General features: G+C 39.8%; 1 protein-coding gene across 1 annotated transcript in view; it reads right to left on the bottom strand.

Annotated features, from left to right (window-relative positions):
• Nucleotides 1-15983, bottom strand: part of CHD5 (chromodomain helicase DNA binding protein 5) — a 584561-nt gene that overhangs the window by 105399 nt on the left and 463179 nt on the right. The window contains exons 26-30 of the mRNA XM_053690398.1: nucleotides 14267-14439; nucleotides 12041-12215; nucleotides 11447-11533; nucleotides 8695-8783; nucleotides 8050-8183 (exon numbers count right to left, since the gene is read on the bottom strand). Of these exons, the coding sequence (XP_053546373.1) occupies nucleotides 8050-8183; nucleotides 8695-8783; nucleotides 11447-11533; nucleotides 12041-12215; nucleotides 14267-14439 (658 nt within the window). The remainder of the gene's footprint in view (nucleotides 1-8049; nucleotides 8184-8694; nucleotides 8784-11446; nucleotides 11534-12040; nucleotides 12216-14266; nucleotides 14440-15983) is intronic.

Raw genomic sequence — 15983 nt, 5'->3', positions numbered from 1 at the left:
GCAATAAGGTTAACATAAATCAAAAACAAAAATTGTAATAAAAAATAACTGAAATTAAACAGAACCAAAAATAAGTTGTCACTCATGTCAAATTCCATCATGGTGTATTTTCAGAATTGGTCTTCTGGAGCTCACCCTTAAACTAAGTAATGTCTATTTCCCATGTGTTTCTTATCATATAGAATAGGTTGTTAATACTTCTGTTATACATACGCATTCTTTATGCCCTCTATGTTACTTTATTTGAGTGCTACCATGTGCGCATTAGAAGGATCTCCAGTTTGATAGTGTAATATTATTGAGGCCTACTATAGCGAGGCTATATACTCTTCCCAATAGAATAGCATAGAATGATAGAAATCTATACGGTTTGTCTGTTGGAAGTGGTATTTGTCTAGTGATAATAATCTGGATACATTTAGTCTCCACTCTGAAATTGCGATACAATTATTAAGAGGTACTGTTTTAGATAATGCTTAGGACAAGACTACATTATATGTACCACCTACACCAATGACTAGACAAAGCTCAGCTTTTATAAATATAAAAGATATCCCTCCTGCGCATGTAAATGGCCTCGAAGACAGGGACGTAAAAAACAGGAAATATAAAAGAGAGAAATACATCTGGCTAGTATCGTGTAGATATGATATGTAAGATACATGTTTTTAGCATAGTCATATACGAAAAAGAGGAGCATATAAATAGGATGATCTCTAAATCATGGGGAAGACCTATTGATTCCTATAGACGTACATTGAAGTCTACAAGAATTAACATTTGAATCTTAATATTCTTACGTTACATTCAATGACGGAAAAGTTTACATGTATTCAGCAAACACTTAGGGGCCTATTTATTAATGTGCGAGCGGACATGATCTGATATTGCGGATCATGTCCGCCGCACATCGATAAATGCCAACAGCATACACTGTTGGCATTTATCATTGCACCAGCAGTTCTTGTGAACTGCTGGTGCAACGCCGCCCCCTGCAGGTTCATGGCCAATTGGCTGCCAGCAGGGGGTGTCAATCAACCCGATCGTATTGGATCGGGTTGATTTTAGGCGATGTCTGTCCGCCACATCAGAGCAGGCGGACAGGTTATGGAGCAGCGGTCTTTAGACCGCTGCTTCATAACTTGTGTTTCTGGCGAGCCTGCAGGTTCACCAGAAACACAGGGCTTCAAGCTCCATATGGCGCTTGATAAATATGCCCCTTAGCATTCATTTAGAATAAAGTAACCTGGCCAGCATTAAAGAATGTGTTAATATATTCACCCATCCTTATTAATGCAATGGTTATGTAAATGTTAACTAGTTATCAGGTTCTTGACAACGGAAAATGGCATTTACAGTAGGGGGCAGATTTCTCATTGGACAACACAGGCAACTGTCTAGACGCTTCTTCTGGTCTACTGGCTGGTCAAGTGATTAAACTTTTCAATGCACTCTTACACTCTGTATTTAATACATTTATCCACCCAGTACATTGAAATCATATTGGGCTCCATTAATCATGTGCCGGGCAGACGAGTTTAGCTATCATGAACCTCGTCATGCCCGGCCTCACGGCAAGGGGGCAGCATTTTTAATATTGCAAAAGCTACTGCTTGCGTATGGTCAATCTCTTGCAAGCAAGGACTGTAAATCATCCTGCTTGGATTGGAATGGGATGATTTAAATCCACCACACTTTAGGTGGTGGGGAGGTTAAGTAACAGTGGTCTTAAGACTGCAGCTATTTAACTAGCATTTCAGGCTCGCTCACTCTGAGGCCCTGAAGCTGTTTTCGCAGCTTAAAAAATGGGGCCCATTGACTGTTAGGGGCTGTCAATGGTGAGTGCATATGTTAGGGGTGACATTACTGGGCACAAGTGGGTTGAAATGTCGGAGAGCATCTAAATAACCTGGGCCAGCATTAAGATATCACAGATTGGTATACTTTTCTAGAACAATGCTTTCATCTTCTCTCAGGGCCTGATTATCTAAAGCTCTCTGTGTTTGTGATTTTCTAGAAGAAATCTTGCCAGTACTAGAAGCCTCTGTCTTAATTCTATAAAGGCAGTTTTTACCTTAAGATCACTGTATCTCGCAAAGGGATGACCCCTGCTTTTAAGTATGTGAAGGGGATGCATGTAAAAATCAAATAAACAATAAATGAAATATTGAAATATAAATATGTTGTAAAAAATTGTATTGTTTATTTTTAAAATGTGCAACCTGTTCCCTGTTAACTGAGACATCTCGCAGGGACAGCTCTTTTTTTTTAGAATTCCCTGAGGGCAGCTCCTGTAAGTGTAAACGTGTGTTTTCATGTGTGACCCTGCAACATTTTGATCTTTGAGCCCTTAGTTATACATTTTAGTTGCCTGTTATAAAGGACGGGCTGGCAATCTATAGCACTAGTGACATGTTTGGTACTGGGAGTTGTGCGGCACAAAGGGCTCACATCTTTTGGTGACACTTTTATCACACTCCTGCAGTATCAGGAGGGGTTATTGCTGACAGCGGGTTACAGGGTCAGGAGTCTGATCTTACATGGGAGAGGGTTACAGGGTCAGGAGTCTGATCTTACATGGGAGAGGGTTACAGGGTCAGGAGTCTGATCTTACATGGGAGAGGGTTACAAGGCCAGGAGTCTGATCTTACATGGGAGTGGGTTACAGGTCTGGGAGTCTGATCTTATATGAGAGAGGGTTACAAGGCCAGGAGTCTGATCTTACATGGGAGAGGGTTACAGGGCCGGGAGTCTGATCTTACATGGGAGAAGGTTGCAGGGCCAGGAGTTTGATCTTACATGGGAGAAGGTTACAGGGCCAGGAGTTTGATCTTACATGGGAGAAGGTTACAGGGCCAGGAGTTTGATCTTACATGGGAGTGAGTTACAGGGCCATGAGTCTGATCTTACATGGGAGAGGGTTACAGGGCCAGGAGTCTGATCTTATGTGGGAGAGGGTTACAGAGTCGGGAGTCTGATCTTACATGGGAGAAGGTTACAGGGTTGGGAGTCTGATCTTACATGGGAGAGGGTTACAGGGCCAGGAGTCTGATCTTACATGGGAGAAGGTTACAGGGTCGGGAGTCTGATCTTACATGGGAGAAGGTTACAGGGCCAGGAGTTTGATCTTACATGGGAGAAGGTTACAGGGCCAGGAGTCTGATCTTACATGGGAGAAGGTTACAGGGCCAGGAGTCTGATCTTACGTGGGAGAAGGTTACAGGGTCGGGAGTCTGATATTTCATGGGAGAAGGTTACAGGGACAGGAGTCTGATCTTACATGGGAGAGGGTTACAGGGCCGGGAGTCTGATCTTACATGGGAGAAGGTTACAGGGTCGGGAGTCTGATCTTACATGGGAGAAGGTTACAGGGCCAGGAGTTTGATCTTACATGGGAGAAGGTTACAGGGCCAGGAGTTTGATCTTACATGGGAGTGAGTTACAGGGCCAGGAGTCTGATCTTACATGGGAGAGGGTTACAGAGCCAGGAGTCTGATTTTACGTGGGAGAGGGTTACAGGGCCAGGAGTCTGATCTCACATGAGAGAGGGTTACAGGCCTACTAGTCGGATCTTACATGGGAGAGGGTCACAGGGCCAGGAGTCTGATCTTACATGGAAGAGGGTCACAGGGCCAGGAGTCTGATCTTACATGAGAGAGGGTTACAGGCCTACTAGTCGGATCTTACATGAGAGAGGGTTACAGGCCTACTAGTCGGATCTTACATGGGAGAGGGTTACAGGGCCAGGAGTCTGATCTTACATGGGAGAGGCTTACAGGGCCAGGAGTCTGATCTTACAGGAGTGGGTTACAGGGCTGGGAGTCTGATCTTACATGGGAGAGGGTTACAGGGCCAGGAGTCTGATCTTACATGGGAGTGGGTTACAGGGCCAGGAGTCTGATCTTACATGGGAGTGGGTTACAGGGCCAGGAGTCTGATCTTACATGGGAGTGGGTTACAGGGCCAGGAGTCTGATCTTACATGTGAGAAGCTTACAGGGCCAGGAGTCTGATCTTACATGGGAGAGGGTTACAGGGCCAGGAGCCTGATCTTGCATGGGAGAAGGTTACAGGGCCAGGAGTTTGATCTTACATGGGAGTGGGTTACAGGGCCAGGAGTATGATCTTACATGGGAGAGGGTTACAGGGCCAGGAGTCTGATCTTACATGAGAGAGGGTTACAGGCCTACTAGTCGGATCTTACATGGGAGAGGCTTACAGGGCCAGGAGTCTGATCTTACATGGGAGAGGCTTACAGGGCCAGGAGTCTGATCTTACAGGAGTGGGTTGCAGGGCTGGGAGTCTGATCTTACATGGGAGAGGGTTACAGGGCCAGGAGTCTGATCTTACATGGGAGTGGGTTACAGGGCCAGGAGTCTGATCTTACATGGGAGTGGGTTACAGGGCCAGGAGTCTGATCTTACATGGGAGTGGAATACAGGGCCAGGAGTCTGATCTTACATGTGAGAGGCTTACAGGGCCAGGAGTCTGATCTTACATGGGAGAGGGTTACAGGGCCAGGAGCCTGATCTTACATGGGAGAAGGTTACAGGGCCAGGAGTTTGATCTTACATGGGAGTGGGTTACAGGGCCAGGAGTCTGATCTTACATGGGAGAGGGTTACAGGGCCAGGAGTCTGATCTTACATGGGAGAGGGTTACAGGGTCAGGAGTATGATCTTACATGGGAGAGGGTTACAGGGCCAGGATTCTGATCTTACATGGGAGAGGGTTACAGGGCCAGGAGTCTGATCTTACATGGGAGTGGATTACAGGGCCAGGAGTCTGATCTTACATGGGAGTGGATTACAGGGCCAGGAGTATGATCTTACATGGGGAAGAGGGTTACAAGGCCAGAAGTCTGATCTTACATGGGAGTGGGTTACAGGGTCGGGAGTCTGATCTTACATGTGAGAAGGTTACAAGGCCAGGAGTCTGATCTTACATGAGAGTGGGTTACAGGGCCAGGAACCTTATCTTACATGAGAGTGGGTTACAGGGCCAGGAGTCTGATCTTACATGGGAGAGGGTTACAGGGTCAGGAGTCTGATCTTACATGGGAGTGGGTTACAGGGCCAGGAGTCTGATCTTACATGGGAGAGGGTTACAGGGTCAGGAGTCTGATCTTACATGGGAGAGGGTTACAGGGCCAGGAGTCTGATCTTGCATGGGAGTGGGTTACAGGGCCAGGAGCCTGGTCTTACATGAGAGTGGGTTACAGGGCCAGGAGCATAATCTTACATGGGAGAGGGTTACAGAGCCAGGAGTCTGATCTTACATGGGAGAGGGTTACAGAGCCAGGAGTCTGATCTTACATGGGAGAGGGTTACAGGGTCAGGAGTCTGATCTTATATGGGAGAGGGTTACAGGGTCAGGAGTCTGATCTTACATGGGAGAGGGTTACAGGGCCAGGAGTCTGATCTTACATGAGAATGTGTTACAGGGCCAGGAGTCTGATCTTACATGAGAGAGGGTTACAGAGCCAGGAGTCTGATCTTACATGGGAGTGGGTTACAGGGTCAGGAGTCTGTTCTTACATGGGAGAGGGTTACAGGGTCAGGAGTCTGTTCTTACATGGGAGATGGTTACAGGGTCAGGAGCCTGATCTTACATGGGAGAGGGTTACAGGGTCAGGAGTATGTTCTTACATGAGAGAGGGTTACAGAGCCAGGAGTCTGATCTTACATGGGAGAGGGTTACAGGGCCAGGAGTCTGATCTTGTATGGGAGAGGGTTACAGGGTCAGGAGTCTGATCTTACATGTGAGAGGGTTACAGGGCCAGGAGTCTGATCTTACATGGGAGAGGGTTACAGGGCCAGGAGTCTGATCTTGTATGGGAGAGGGTTACAGGGTCAGGAGTCTGATCTCACATGGGAGAGGGTTACAGGGTCAGGAGTCTGATCTCACATGGGAGAGGGTTACAGGGTCAGGAGTCTGATCTCACATGGGAGAGGGTTACAGGGTCAGGAGCCTGATCTTACATGGGAGAGGGTTACAGGGTCAGGAGTCTGTTCTTACATGAGAGAGGGTTAGAGAGCCAGGAGTCTGATCTTACATGGGAGAGGGTTACAGGGCCAGGAGTCTGATCTTGTATGGGAGAGGGTTACAGGGTCAGGAGTCTGATCTCACATGGGAGAGGGTTACAGGGTCAGGAGTCTGATCTAATGTTGCTATATAGGTGTTACATTTATTTTATTCTTTCTTAGTTTCCTTCTTAGGTATCAAACATTTTTTAAAACATTATGCTGGCACACCTGGTCACTTTACTGTATTAACCATGCTCAGGCATATAAAAGAAAATGCCAGCCTCTATTATAAGGAACAAAGTGCAGCACACACCTAAGAAATTATTTTATTGTTATAACGTATTGTACTCTTTAACCAATAATGGAAAGCCAAATGCCCTTCTTTGAAACAGTGACAGTGGCAAATCAAACACACCTTTGCTTTTAGTAAAAAGTTTGCTAATGTGCCTTATACACCATATAATGCTGTTAATTATAGGGGCATTAAAGGGACAGGAAACCCCAACATTTTCTTTCATGATTAGGATAGAGCATACATTTTTAAATGAGTTTTCAGTGTACTTAAATTATCAAATTTGCTTGATTCCCTGCTTATCCTTTACTAAAGGAACAGCTTTGCACTACTGGCAGCTAGCTGAACACATCTAGCTAGCCAATCACAAGACACAAATGTGCGTAAGAACCAATCAGCAGCTAACTCCCATAACTGTAGTATATGTGCGTATTCTTTTTCAGTAATTCTAAGAGAACAAAGCACATTTGAAAATAGAAGTGAATTTAAGGGGCATATTTATCAAAGTGCGAGCGGACATGATACGATGTAGCGTATCATGTCCGCTGCACATCTATAAATGCTGACAGCATACGCTGTCAGCATTTATCATTGCACAAGCAGTTCACCAGAGCTGCTTGTGCAATACCACCCCCTGCAAATTCACGGCCGATTAGCCGGGGGTGTCATGACTTCTGTTTCCCGCGAGCCTGAAGGTTCGCCAGAAACATGGGGCATCAAGCTCCATTCAGCACTTGATAATTCGGCTCCTAAAAGTGTCTTAAATGACATGCTCTATCTGAATCATGCAAGTTTAATTTACACTTTCTTATCCCTTTAATGCCACCTTTATATATTCACAGTATATACTCTGTACTAAAAATGAATCACTGCATTGCAAATAATCTACATGACAAGCATTTAAAAATTGTAATATTTAGTAAAATGCGTATTTGTTTTGCAGTCATACACTCCTTGAAAAATGTTGTTTGTATCTTATTTCCTTAAATTTGGTCAGTTAGGTACAGATACTAATAAGTTCCTGCAGTGATCAGGCAGATACTGTGAAAAATGCACACAATGGGCGCCATGTACTAAAGCGCGGGCGGACAGCTTCTTAACTGTCCGCCCGCCTCCGCTACACACGGGCAGCGGATCTATTGATCCGCTTGCCCGTATGTACCATTACACACTCATCGGAGTGTGTAATGCCCGCCCCTTCAATCGCGCGACCAATCACGCGACTGAAGGGGCTGTCAATCACCGAGAGCGAGCGTGCTCTCTGTGATTTTGCTTCGCCACCTAAGAGGTGGCGTAGGCTGTAGGAAGCAGCGGTCTAATGACCGCTGCTTCTTATATTGCGGGAAGCAGGCTCGCATATGCGAACCTGCCCCGTAAAGGCTCCGGAGCAGCTTTCGCTGCTTCGTACATGGAGCCCAATGCATGATACACTCGATCCACATGTGGATTAAATTATAGGAAAGCACAATTTATTTACTACTAATAATCAAAATTTTATTGGGTGTTAAATTCTAAGATTAATGTCTCTTTAATGTGATCAATAAAGAACTATAAAAGATCGTATTGCTTTAGTTTAGTTTCTGCAGTTATACAATAACCAGCCCTTGTAAAAGAATTGTCTAGCGCTGTTAGTTTTATATATAGCGGAAGAGTGTGACCCCTAGTGGGAGAAAAAAAAAATGCTACACTCATTTACTTATTATCTGTGAAATAAGCAGAATGGGTGACAATACCTAAATTCCTTTTCACTTTTTCCTCGAAGGTCTCTCACCAGCCAGTGTGAATTAAACGCATCTTGTGGTGGCATTCCCCATCTCATAATAGCATTTAAGAAAGCCTTACGTTGTCTAGCATTAAAACCAAGAACCTTGAAACAGAAAGAAAAAATATTATGTATTACAAATATTAAAGGACCGCTTAACATAGTAGAAGAGCATAATCAATAGATGCATAATAAAAAGACAATGCAAAAGAACTTGAAAGTTAATTCTATTTTCCTTCCCACTGCATCATGTGACAGTCATCAGCCAATCACAAAATGCAAATCTGTATATTCTGAGAATTCTTGCACATGCTCAGTAGGGGCTGATGCCTTAGAAAATGTACAAATTAAAAGACTGTGCACATTTAGATAATAGAAGTAAATTTGAAAGATGTTTAAAATGATGTGCTCTGAGTCATAAAAGTTTAAGTTTTACTTTAGAGTTCTTTTAACAGATTATTCACACTGGACAAAATACACTTAATTTCTACACAGCGATATAGATATATAGATAGATAGATATAGATTATTATTATTATTATTATTAAAATCATTAGTTTAAAACAAGTAGCTAAGTAGTAAAGTAATTTGGGAAAATAAAGAGGTTTTTTTGTACCTCAATGTTTCCTCCAACTCTGGCAAGAAGAGGGGGAAGAGGTTTATCTCTGTCACTTTTCAGTTGTCTTCTAGATTGTCTTCTTCCACCTGTAGTGAGAACAGACATAAGGTTCAGAAAAATATTTAACAAGTTTTGCTGAAAAACTAAAGACAAACTGAATAAAATGATATCTCAAAATAGGTAAAAAAAACAATAACAAACAAACTCAAGAAATAATCCTCTTTCTGCAGCAAAGGATTATGGGAAGTACTACAGTGGGTATTGAAAAGAATCACCCCCCTTGAAAATAATCACATTTTGTTGCTTTGCAGCCTGAAATAAAGACAGACACAGCTTTTGTTTATCCAGTTGTAATTACTCAGTGCAACTTATAACATCCAAGTGAAAGATACAACAGCAACTTGTCAGATAAAAATAAAGGCAATTCAAAAACAGAATCACTGAGTTGGAAAAAGGATCACCCCCTTGTTGTCAGTATTTTGTTGAACCACCTGTTGCTTTAATTACAGCCTTTAGTCTGTTGGGATACGTCTCTACTAACTTTGCACATCTACACTGTGCAATATTTGCCCACTCTTCTTTGCAGAACTGCTCCAGTTCCGTTACATTTGATGGTGACTGTTTGTGGACTGCAGTCTTCAAGATATGCCACAGATATTCAATGGGGTTTAAGTCTGGGCTCTGAATAGGCCATGCAAGGACATTCACCTTTTTTCCTTCAACCACTGTGTGGTCATTTGTGCTGTGTGCTTTGGGTCATTGTCATGTAAACCTTCCCATTGACAACTTCTTGGCAGAGGGCAGCAGATTTTCCTCAAGAATTTGGCTGTATTTTGCCCCATCCATTATTCCTGACAAGTGCTCCAGTGCCTGCTACAGATAAACACACCCATAACAGGATATTACCACCTCCATGCTTTACTGTAGGTATGTTAACTGTAGGTATGGTGTCATTTGGATGGTGAGCTGTATTGGATTTCCTCCAGACATTTTGTTTGGTGTTGAAGCCAAATAATTAAATTTTATTCTCCTCTGACCATAACACCTTTTTTCCATGTGGCCTCAGAATCCTCCTAGATGTGTTATGCAAAGCTCAGTCGTGACTGCATGTGGCCTTTCTTGAGGAGTGGCTTTTTTCTTGCAACCCTCCCATACAAGCCCCATTTGTGGAGAATTCTTGATATGGTTGTCACATGCACACAATGACCACTCTTTGTCATAAATTCCTGCAACTGCTTCAGAGTTGCTGTGGGCCTCTTGATAGCCTCTCTGACCAGTTTCCTAATGGCTCTTTCATCCAGTTTGGAGTGACATCCTGATCCAAAGAGAGTCTGTGTTGTACCAAATACCTTCCAGTTCTTAATAATATACTTCACTGTGCTTCTAGGCATTGATAAAGTCTTTGATGTTTTCTTGTATCCATCTCCTGACTTGTACCTGTCCACAACATTATCCCAGAGATCTTTTGACAGTGCCTTGCCACCCATAGTTGATTGTTTGCTTCAGTTTCCCTATCAGGGAATGAGATGCTCCAGGAAAGCTCTTTTTATGCTGAGCTAATCAATATGCCCACAGCTGATCATAGTTGAAGGTCAAATGGCTTTGTGTGTGCCGTTGATAAGGTGATTATAGCTACACCTGATTGAGTTGACAAGTAATTTTAGGAGGGGGTGATCCTTTTTGCAACTCAGTGATTCTGCTTTTGAATTGTCTTTATTTTTCCCTGACATGTTGGTGTTATATCTATCACTTGGATGTTATAAGTTGTACTGAGTTATTACAACTGGATAAACAATAACTGTGTCTGTCTTTATTCCAGGCTGCAAAGCAACAAAATGTGAAGGGGAGTGATTCTTATTTAATACCCACTGTATGTGAAAAACACTTGTAGTTGCTTGAATGCAAAATTTACTGAAAATTAATTAGATATTAATTTCAGAGTGTTTTCCTTTAAAGTAGAATAAAATATATTTATAGAAATTTAAATAATCTACACATTTTGCTCTTTCACAGTAATTATCTTTAATGTGCAATTAAAGGGTGCCCTAGGCAGTGTAAATACCAAACATGCACTTATTATAGCTTATATTATATAAAAAACAAAACAAAAAAATGATGATGAAAATACTTTGAATCACAACTTAAAGGGACAGTAAAGTCAAGCTCAGAAGCAAGCACTTGTCTTTTGCATTCTATGGCTGCAGTGTTTGCAGCAGTATACAACGTTGTTGCAAACACTGAGCCCATAGAGTGCTAAAGACACATGTACCCACCTGAGCTCTTATGAGTCTACCTATAATCACTCTTCAACAAAGGATACCAAGAGATCAAATCAAATTTGGCAACAGAAGTAAATTGGAAGGTTGTTTAACATTGCATGTTCTGTCTACAGCATGGAAGTTTAATTTTGACTTTACTGTCCCTTTAACTAAAAACCTTATTGGGTTATTTTGTTTTTTTTTATTGTTTTTTTTTTGGTGGAGTGCTTAACTAATAATCTAATAAAAACACATCTTGAAAGCCTGTGGTACCTTTTTAAAATGAAAATACATTAAAGAAATATTAATATTATTTTTTCTTTTAATCCCATGATATATGCCAACAATTAAAGCTTGAAAGTGTTATATAGCCTGGACCATAATTTAATGCATCTTTTAAAAATTTAATTTTACAACTCCAGCTGAATAATAGAAACATTACAATTTTGTACATAAGAGTATTTAAATAAATGATCTGTATTTCCTCTGACCTTCAGGCTTTTCTTCAAAGTCCTCATCCTCATCCTCAGATCCAATGGAGTATTCTGATTGGTTGTCAGAAAGTTCATCCTGCCATTCTAATGAAATAGAGAGAATAGTCTATACAAAAGGACAATACTGTACACAGTCTGTAAAATAAACCATTATAATTGCTCTTTTACTGGTTACATGTTTTGTATCATGCTTGCTCTACAGAGGTTTTTTCTATGACCCTACTTATACTCTACTCCTTAACATTTGTAACACAGTTCTACTTTATCCACCTATTAGAAGAGTTGAAGAACTCAATTTTGACATTGAGCTTGCTATTTAAAATTCCTATTGATTGATTTGTTTAAGTAAGAGAGGACCCTGGATCAATTCTAGACAGCGACAAGATGAAAGACCATTGCTTTTGATGTGTCATGTGTTGAAGGAGTTGGAGATGGGGGAATCGCAAAGAAGAGCACTGCTGGTTCCAAAATAAAACTGATGCTGATTGGGTCAGCATCAGTTTCCGCTCAGGATCAGCAGTGTTTACTGTCCCTTTAAGAACTACGGTATGAAAAAATGCTATATTCCATAAAACTCCATGATGGACCTACCTTGGTCTTCCTGAGAAGCATCATTGTAGTTGACTTGCTTACGGATTCTTTTTCCTTTGCCTAGGTTCCTTGCAAGATCTTCTTGTTGCTGTTCATAATGATGCCGCAACAACTTTTCCCAGTAATCTGGATCTACGTTCTCTTCCTGTTTAATGATTTCCCGTTCAACTTCCTCCTAGAAATGAGGAACAAAGTGATTGAGTTTGATAATACACACAGATGAATAAAATATGAATACAGATAAAATATAAACACAGATGCATATAAAATATGAATAAAATCATTACTCTGTAAAAATATGTTTATTATTATTTTTTTGCGCAGAATATATACTTTAGATATGTCTCTTAAAATGGACACTGTATTGAAAAAAGGCAGTACAGTATTTGTCTAAATTTTTGAGGACACATAACAAAAACAAAATCTGCTTAGCAGAGGGTGTGGAAAAGGCTTAGCAGTGAAGGAGTTAAGATGTAGCTGCCTTTGTTTCAACAAGTAACCACAATCATTTATCTAACGTTTTTTCATTACTATCTTAAAATGACATATCATATTGACTTTGAATATGGCATGATCCTCATTCCAATCTAGGAAATCAAATAAGGTGGAGATCAAATTTGTGGGATAGATATTTTCTCTAGTCTACTTCATGGTTATCTGATTTGGTTCTTCATAAAAAGGGCAGTAGGGAAGAATCTGGTAACTACAGGCTAGTTAGTTTAACTTCAGTAGTAGGGAAATTAATGGAAAGTCTCCTAAAAGAAAGAATTATGACTTAATTAAAGATAAACAATTTAGAGGACCAAAATCAGCATGAAAGAGGTGATATGATAGCAACTTTTAAGTATATTAAAGGGCTTAGTAAAGCCAAGACTGTGAGTATTTTTCATAAAAAGAAAAATTAAAGAACGAGAGGTCATGATCTTAAGCTAAAGGGTAGTAGATTTAGGAGGAATTTGCTGAAGCACTTCTTTACAGAAAGGGTGATTGATTCAAGGAATAAACTTCCACAAAAGGTGGTAATGACAAACACTTTAGGGGACTTTAAGAATGCATGGGATAAGCATAAGGCTATCCTATGAACTAGATAAGTTTATACTTTTAGGGAATATCGGGCAGACTTGCTGGGCCTATGGCTCTTATCTGCCATCAAAATCTATGTTTCTATATCTATGCTATACATTTGAACACGTTTGAAGGAAGAACACATTTCCCTGTGCTTACAACACCTCTGAGTAAATAATTACACTCTATCTGTTAACATCTGATCACTTAAAGGCTAGGGTTGGTCGCATGTTTAACAACAATCAAAAACTGAAAAGAATTTTAACACATTCGTTTGTTCGTATTTCAAATGTTTGTATAACATTCTAACACTGGTTTAATGTTATAGTATTTCTAATGCTATCTTTACATTTAAAATTCGAATTCAAAAAATTTTAATTAATATATTTGTAATAGAATTTCTAATGCTCTATTTAAATTTAATATTCGAAATATGCAAGATACGATAAATTTGAATCAATATATTTGTATCTTTTATGTACCAATTTATTAAATTCTCTACCATATTAACTATTGAATTTCTAATTAGTATTTGTTAAATCAAATGTTCCATTTGAAATGTGGATCTTTATTCTAATTATTCTAATTATGAACATTTGAAAATGAAAGTAACATTCGAAAATTACATTAGTTTAAAAAATTCTAAGGGGTTTTCGTCCTTATTGACATTTGTTTGTCCAAAACGAATGTGCACAGGACTATCCATTCGACCAAAGAAATAGTACTTTCAACACATTCGCTCATTCCTATTAAAGGTACAGTAAAGTCAAAATTGAACTTTCATGATTCAGATAGGGCAAACAATTATAAACTTCTTTTCAATTTACTTCTATTATCTAATTTGCTTCGTTATCTTGGCATACCCAGGTAGGCTCAGCAGCAGTAATAGACTACTGGGAACTAGCTGCTGATTTTAGGCTGTGTATATATGACTCTTGCCATTGACTGTGTTCAGCTAGCTCCCAGTAGTGCATTGCTCCTCTTTCAACAAAGGATACCAAGAAAATTAAGCACATTTTATAATAGAAGAACATTGGAGAGTTGTTTAAAATTGTATGAGCTATCCGAATCATGAAAGAACATTTTTGGGTTTCATGTCCCTTTAATATCAAATATCAAAATGGCATTTTTACTCAACATTGTGCATATAAAACATATTACCACGCCATCTTCTTCCCGCACAACGTACTGAGCCACTTTGAAAGAACTAAGATATTCATTCATATTTTGTATTTCAGTATCCTCGGTCGCATCTTGATTTCGATCCAAAAGTTTTGAAATGGCGGCATCATCATAGTGAATTACACTGCTGTCTTCAACATCTTTATTGTCACCTAAGGATTCAACAAAAAAAAGTGAAATTATTATTTTTAATTTGGGTTTGTTCACTCAACTCCACAAAAATGTATTTTAAAGCGACATTAAACTAAAAAAATGTAATGCTGAATAAAATATTTAATTATGCATAGTAAAAAAAATTAACTTACTAAATTACTAAAAAGTTAATTAATAATCAGAAAATTGTGTTTCCCACTTTCCCAAAAGATTTTGGAATGCGTCCTGCAGGTTCCAGAACTATGAACATCTAACATTCTACACAGTCATTATTTGAATAGTGCAGGAGCTCTGTGGTTGTGTCCCTGGACTGCAAAATAAAGCAAACTTTGCTTATAAAATTACAGTTTAAATCTTTTTAAAAAATTTAAGTCCAGAGTGCTATTTATTGCTCCTGCTCTCGCGTTAACTCCGCTAGAAGTAAGCTTTGTCCATTTGTCAGATATCGCTTGTATTACAAGTTGAAAGTTTTCGCTTGCGCGTTAACCCGACACGCACAAAATTGCCAAACTTTGAATATTGCAACCATGTTAATGTATTCCCCCATAGACTTTAATGGAGTGAGAAAAGTGGGGATAAAACACCCTACTGGCGCACAAACCCGTTCGCATTTTCTCAAGTGCGCTAAACCTGACATTAAAATATTATTTTTCATATTCCAGTGTTCGTCACGTAGCAGAATATGTTTCATTTATTCATAAATACATATTTCTACATATATCTGATAGTTTTTTTTGTAATATATATATATTGATAGGAAGAGGTTTAAAAAAAAAAAAATCAGCGCTAAGTGGAAGCCCAGAGACTAGTATTTGTGTTAAAATTAGGCTGACCATATTGCCGCTTTAATGGTCAGCCTAGTTAAAATATATCACTGCAAATGCTGCCTAAAAACTGAACAGGGAATGTCTAGGGTCCCCACCCCAGATAGTCCACTGCCCAAGATAAATGAAGTTAGAGAGTAACAAAGGGTGATAAAAGGCGCACAAGCCGTTAAATAAATACAGCAATAAATGCAGTTGATAGTGTAGTCCTAGCCATAGGCGAGGGGTCAGTGGAAATATAGCACAATCAATAAATATTCAGCCTTGTCAAAAACAACTTGGTAGTGCAAAATCCAAAAATTGGTGACAAAGCAACAACATCAGCAATATAGGCAAAATAATAAAGTATCGTGCCAATTTTCTTTGTACAAATTAATCAACAAATGTCATTTCAAAGTTCATATATTTATCACAGAGAAAATATAAAGTTATTTATAAGTAGATATATTTTCAAGTGAAAGCAATATCTGTTAAATATATGATGACAAGTGGTAGCTCCAGCAATATTCATGGCTAAATAATAAAACTGCCCACTTACTGAAATAGCCCTCAATCAAATGAGATAAGTGCTGTGCATTGATAGAATAAGAGGTCCTGGATTCATCAGTCTATCCAAATGCTTCGGTATTGCTTGGGTATGGTAGATCCCTTTCTCACTCCCTCTCTGGTGTGAAATTTTATGTTTTTCTTAAAGGGGTTGTAGACTTTAAAAGATCTTG

This window comes from Bombina bombina, chromosome 8 (genome assembly GCF_027579735.1).
Source record: "Bombina bombina isolate aBomBom1 chromosome 8, aBomBom1.pri, whole genome shotgun sequence".
In the NCBI taxonomy this organism is placed as follows: domain Eukaryota; kingdom Metazoa; phylum Chordata; class Amphibia; order Anura; family Bombinatoridae; genus Bombina; species Bombina bombina.
The sequence above is the reverse complement of the archived record's forward strand: the minus strand, read 5'-3'. Positions and strand labels throughout refer to the sequence as shown.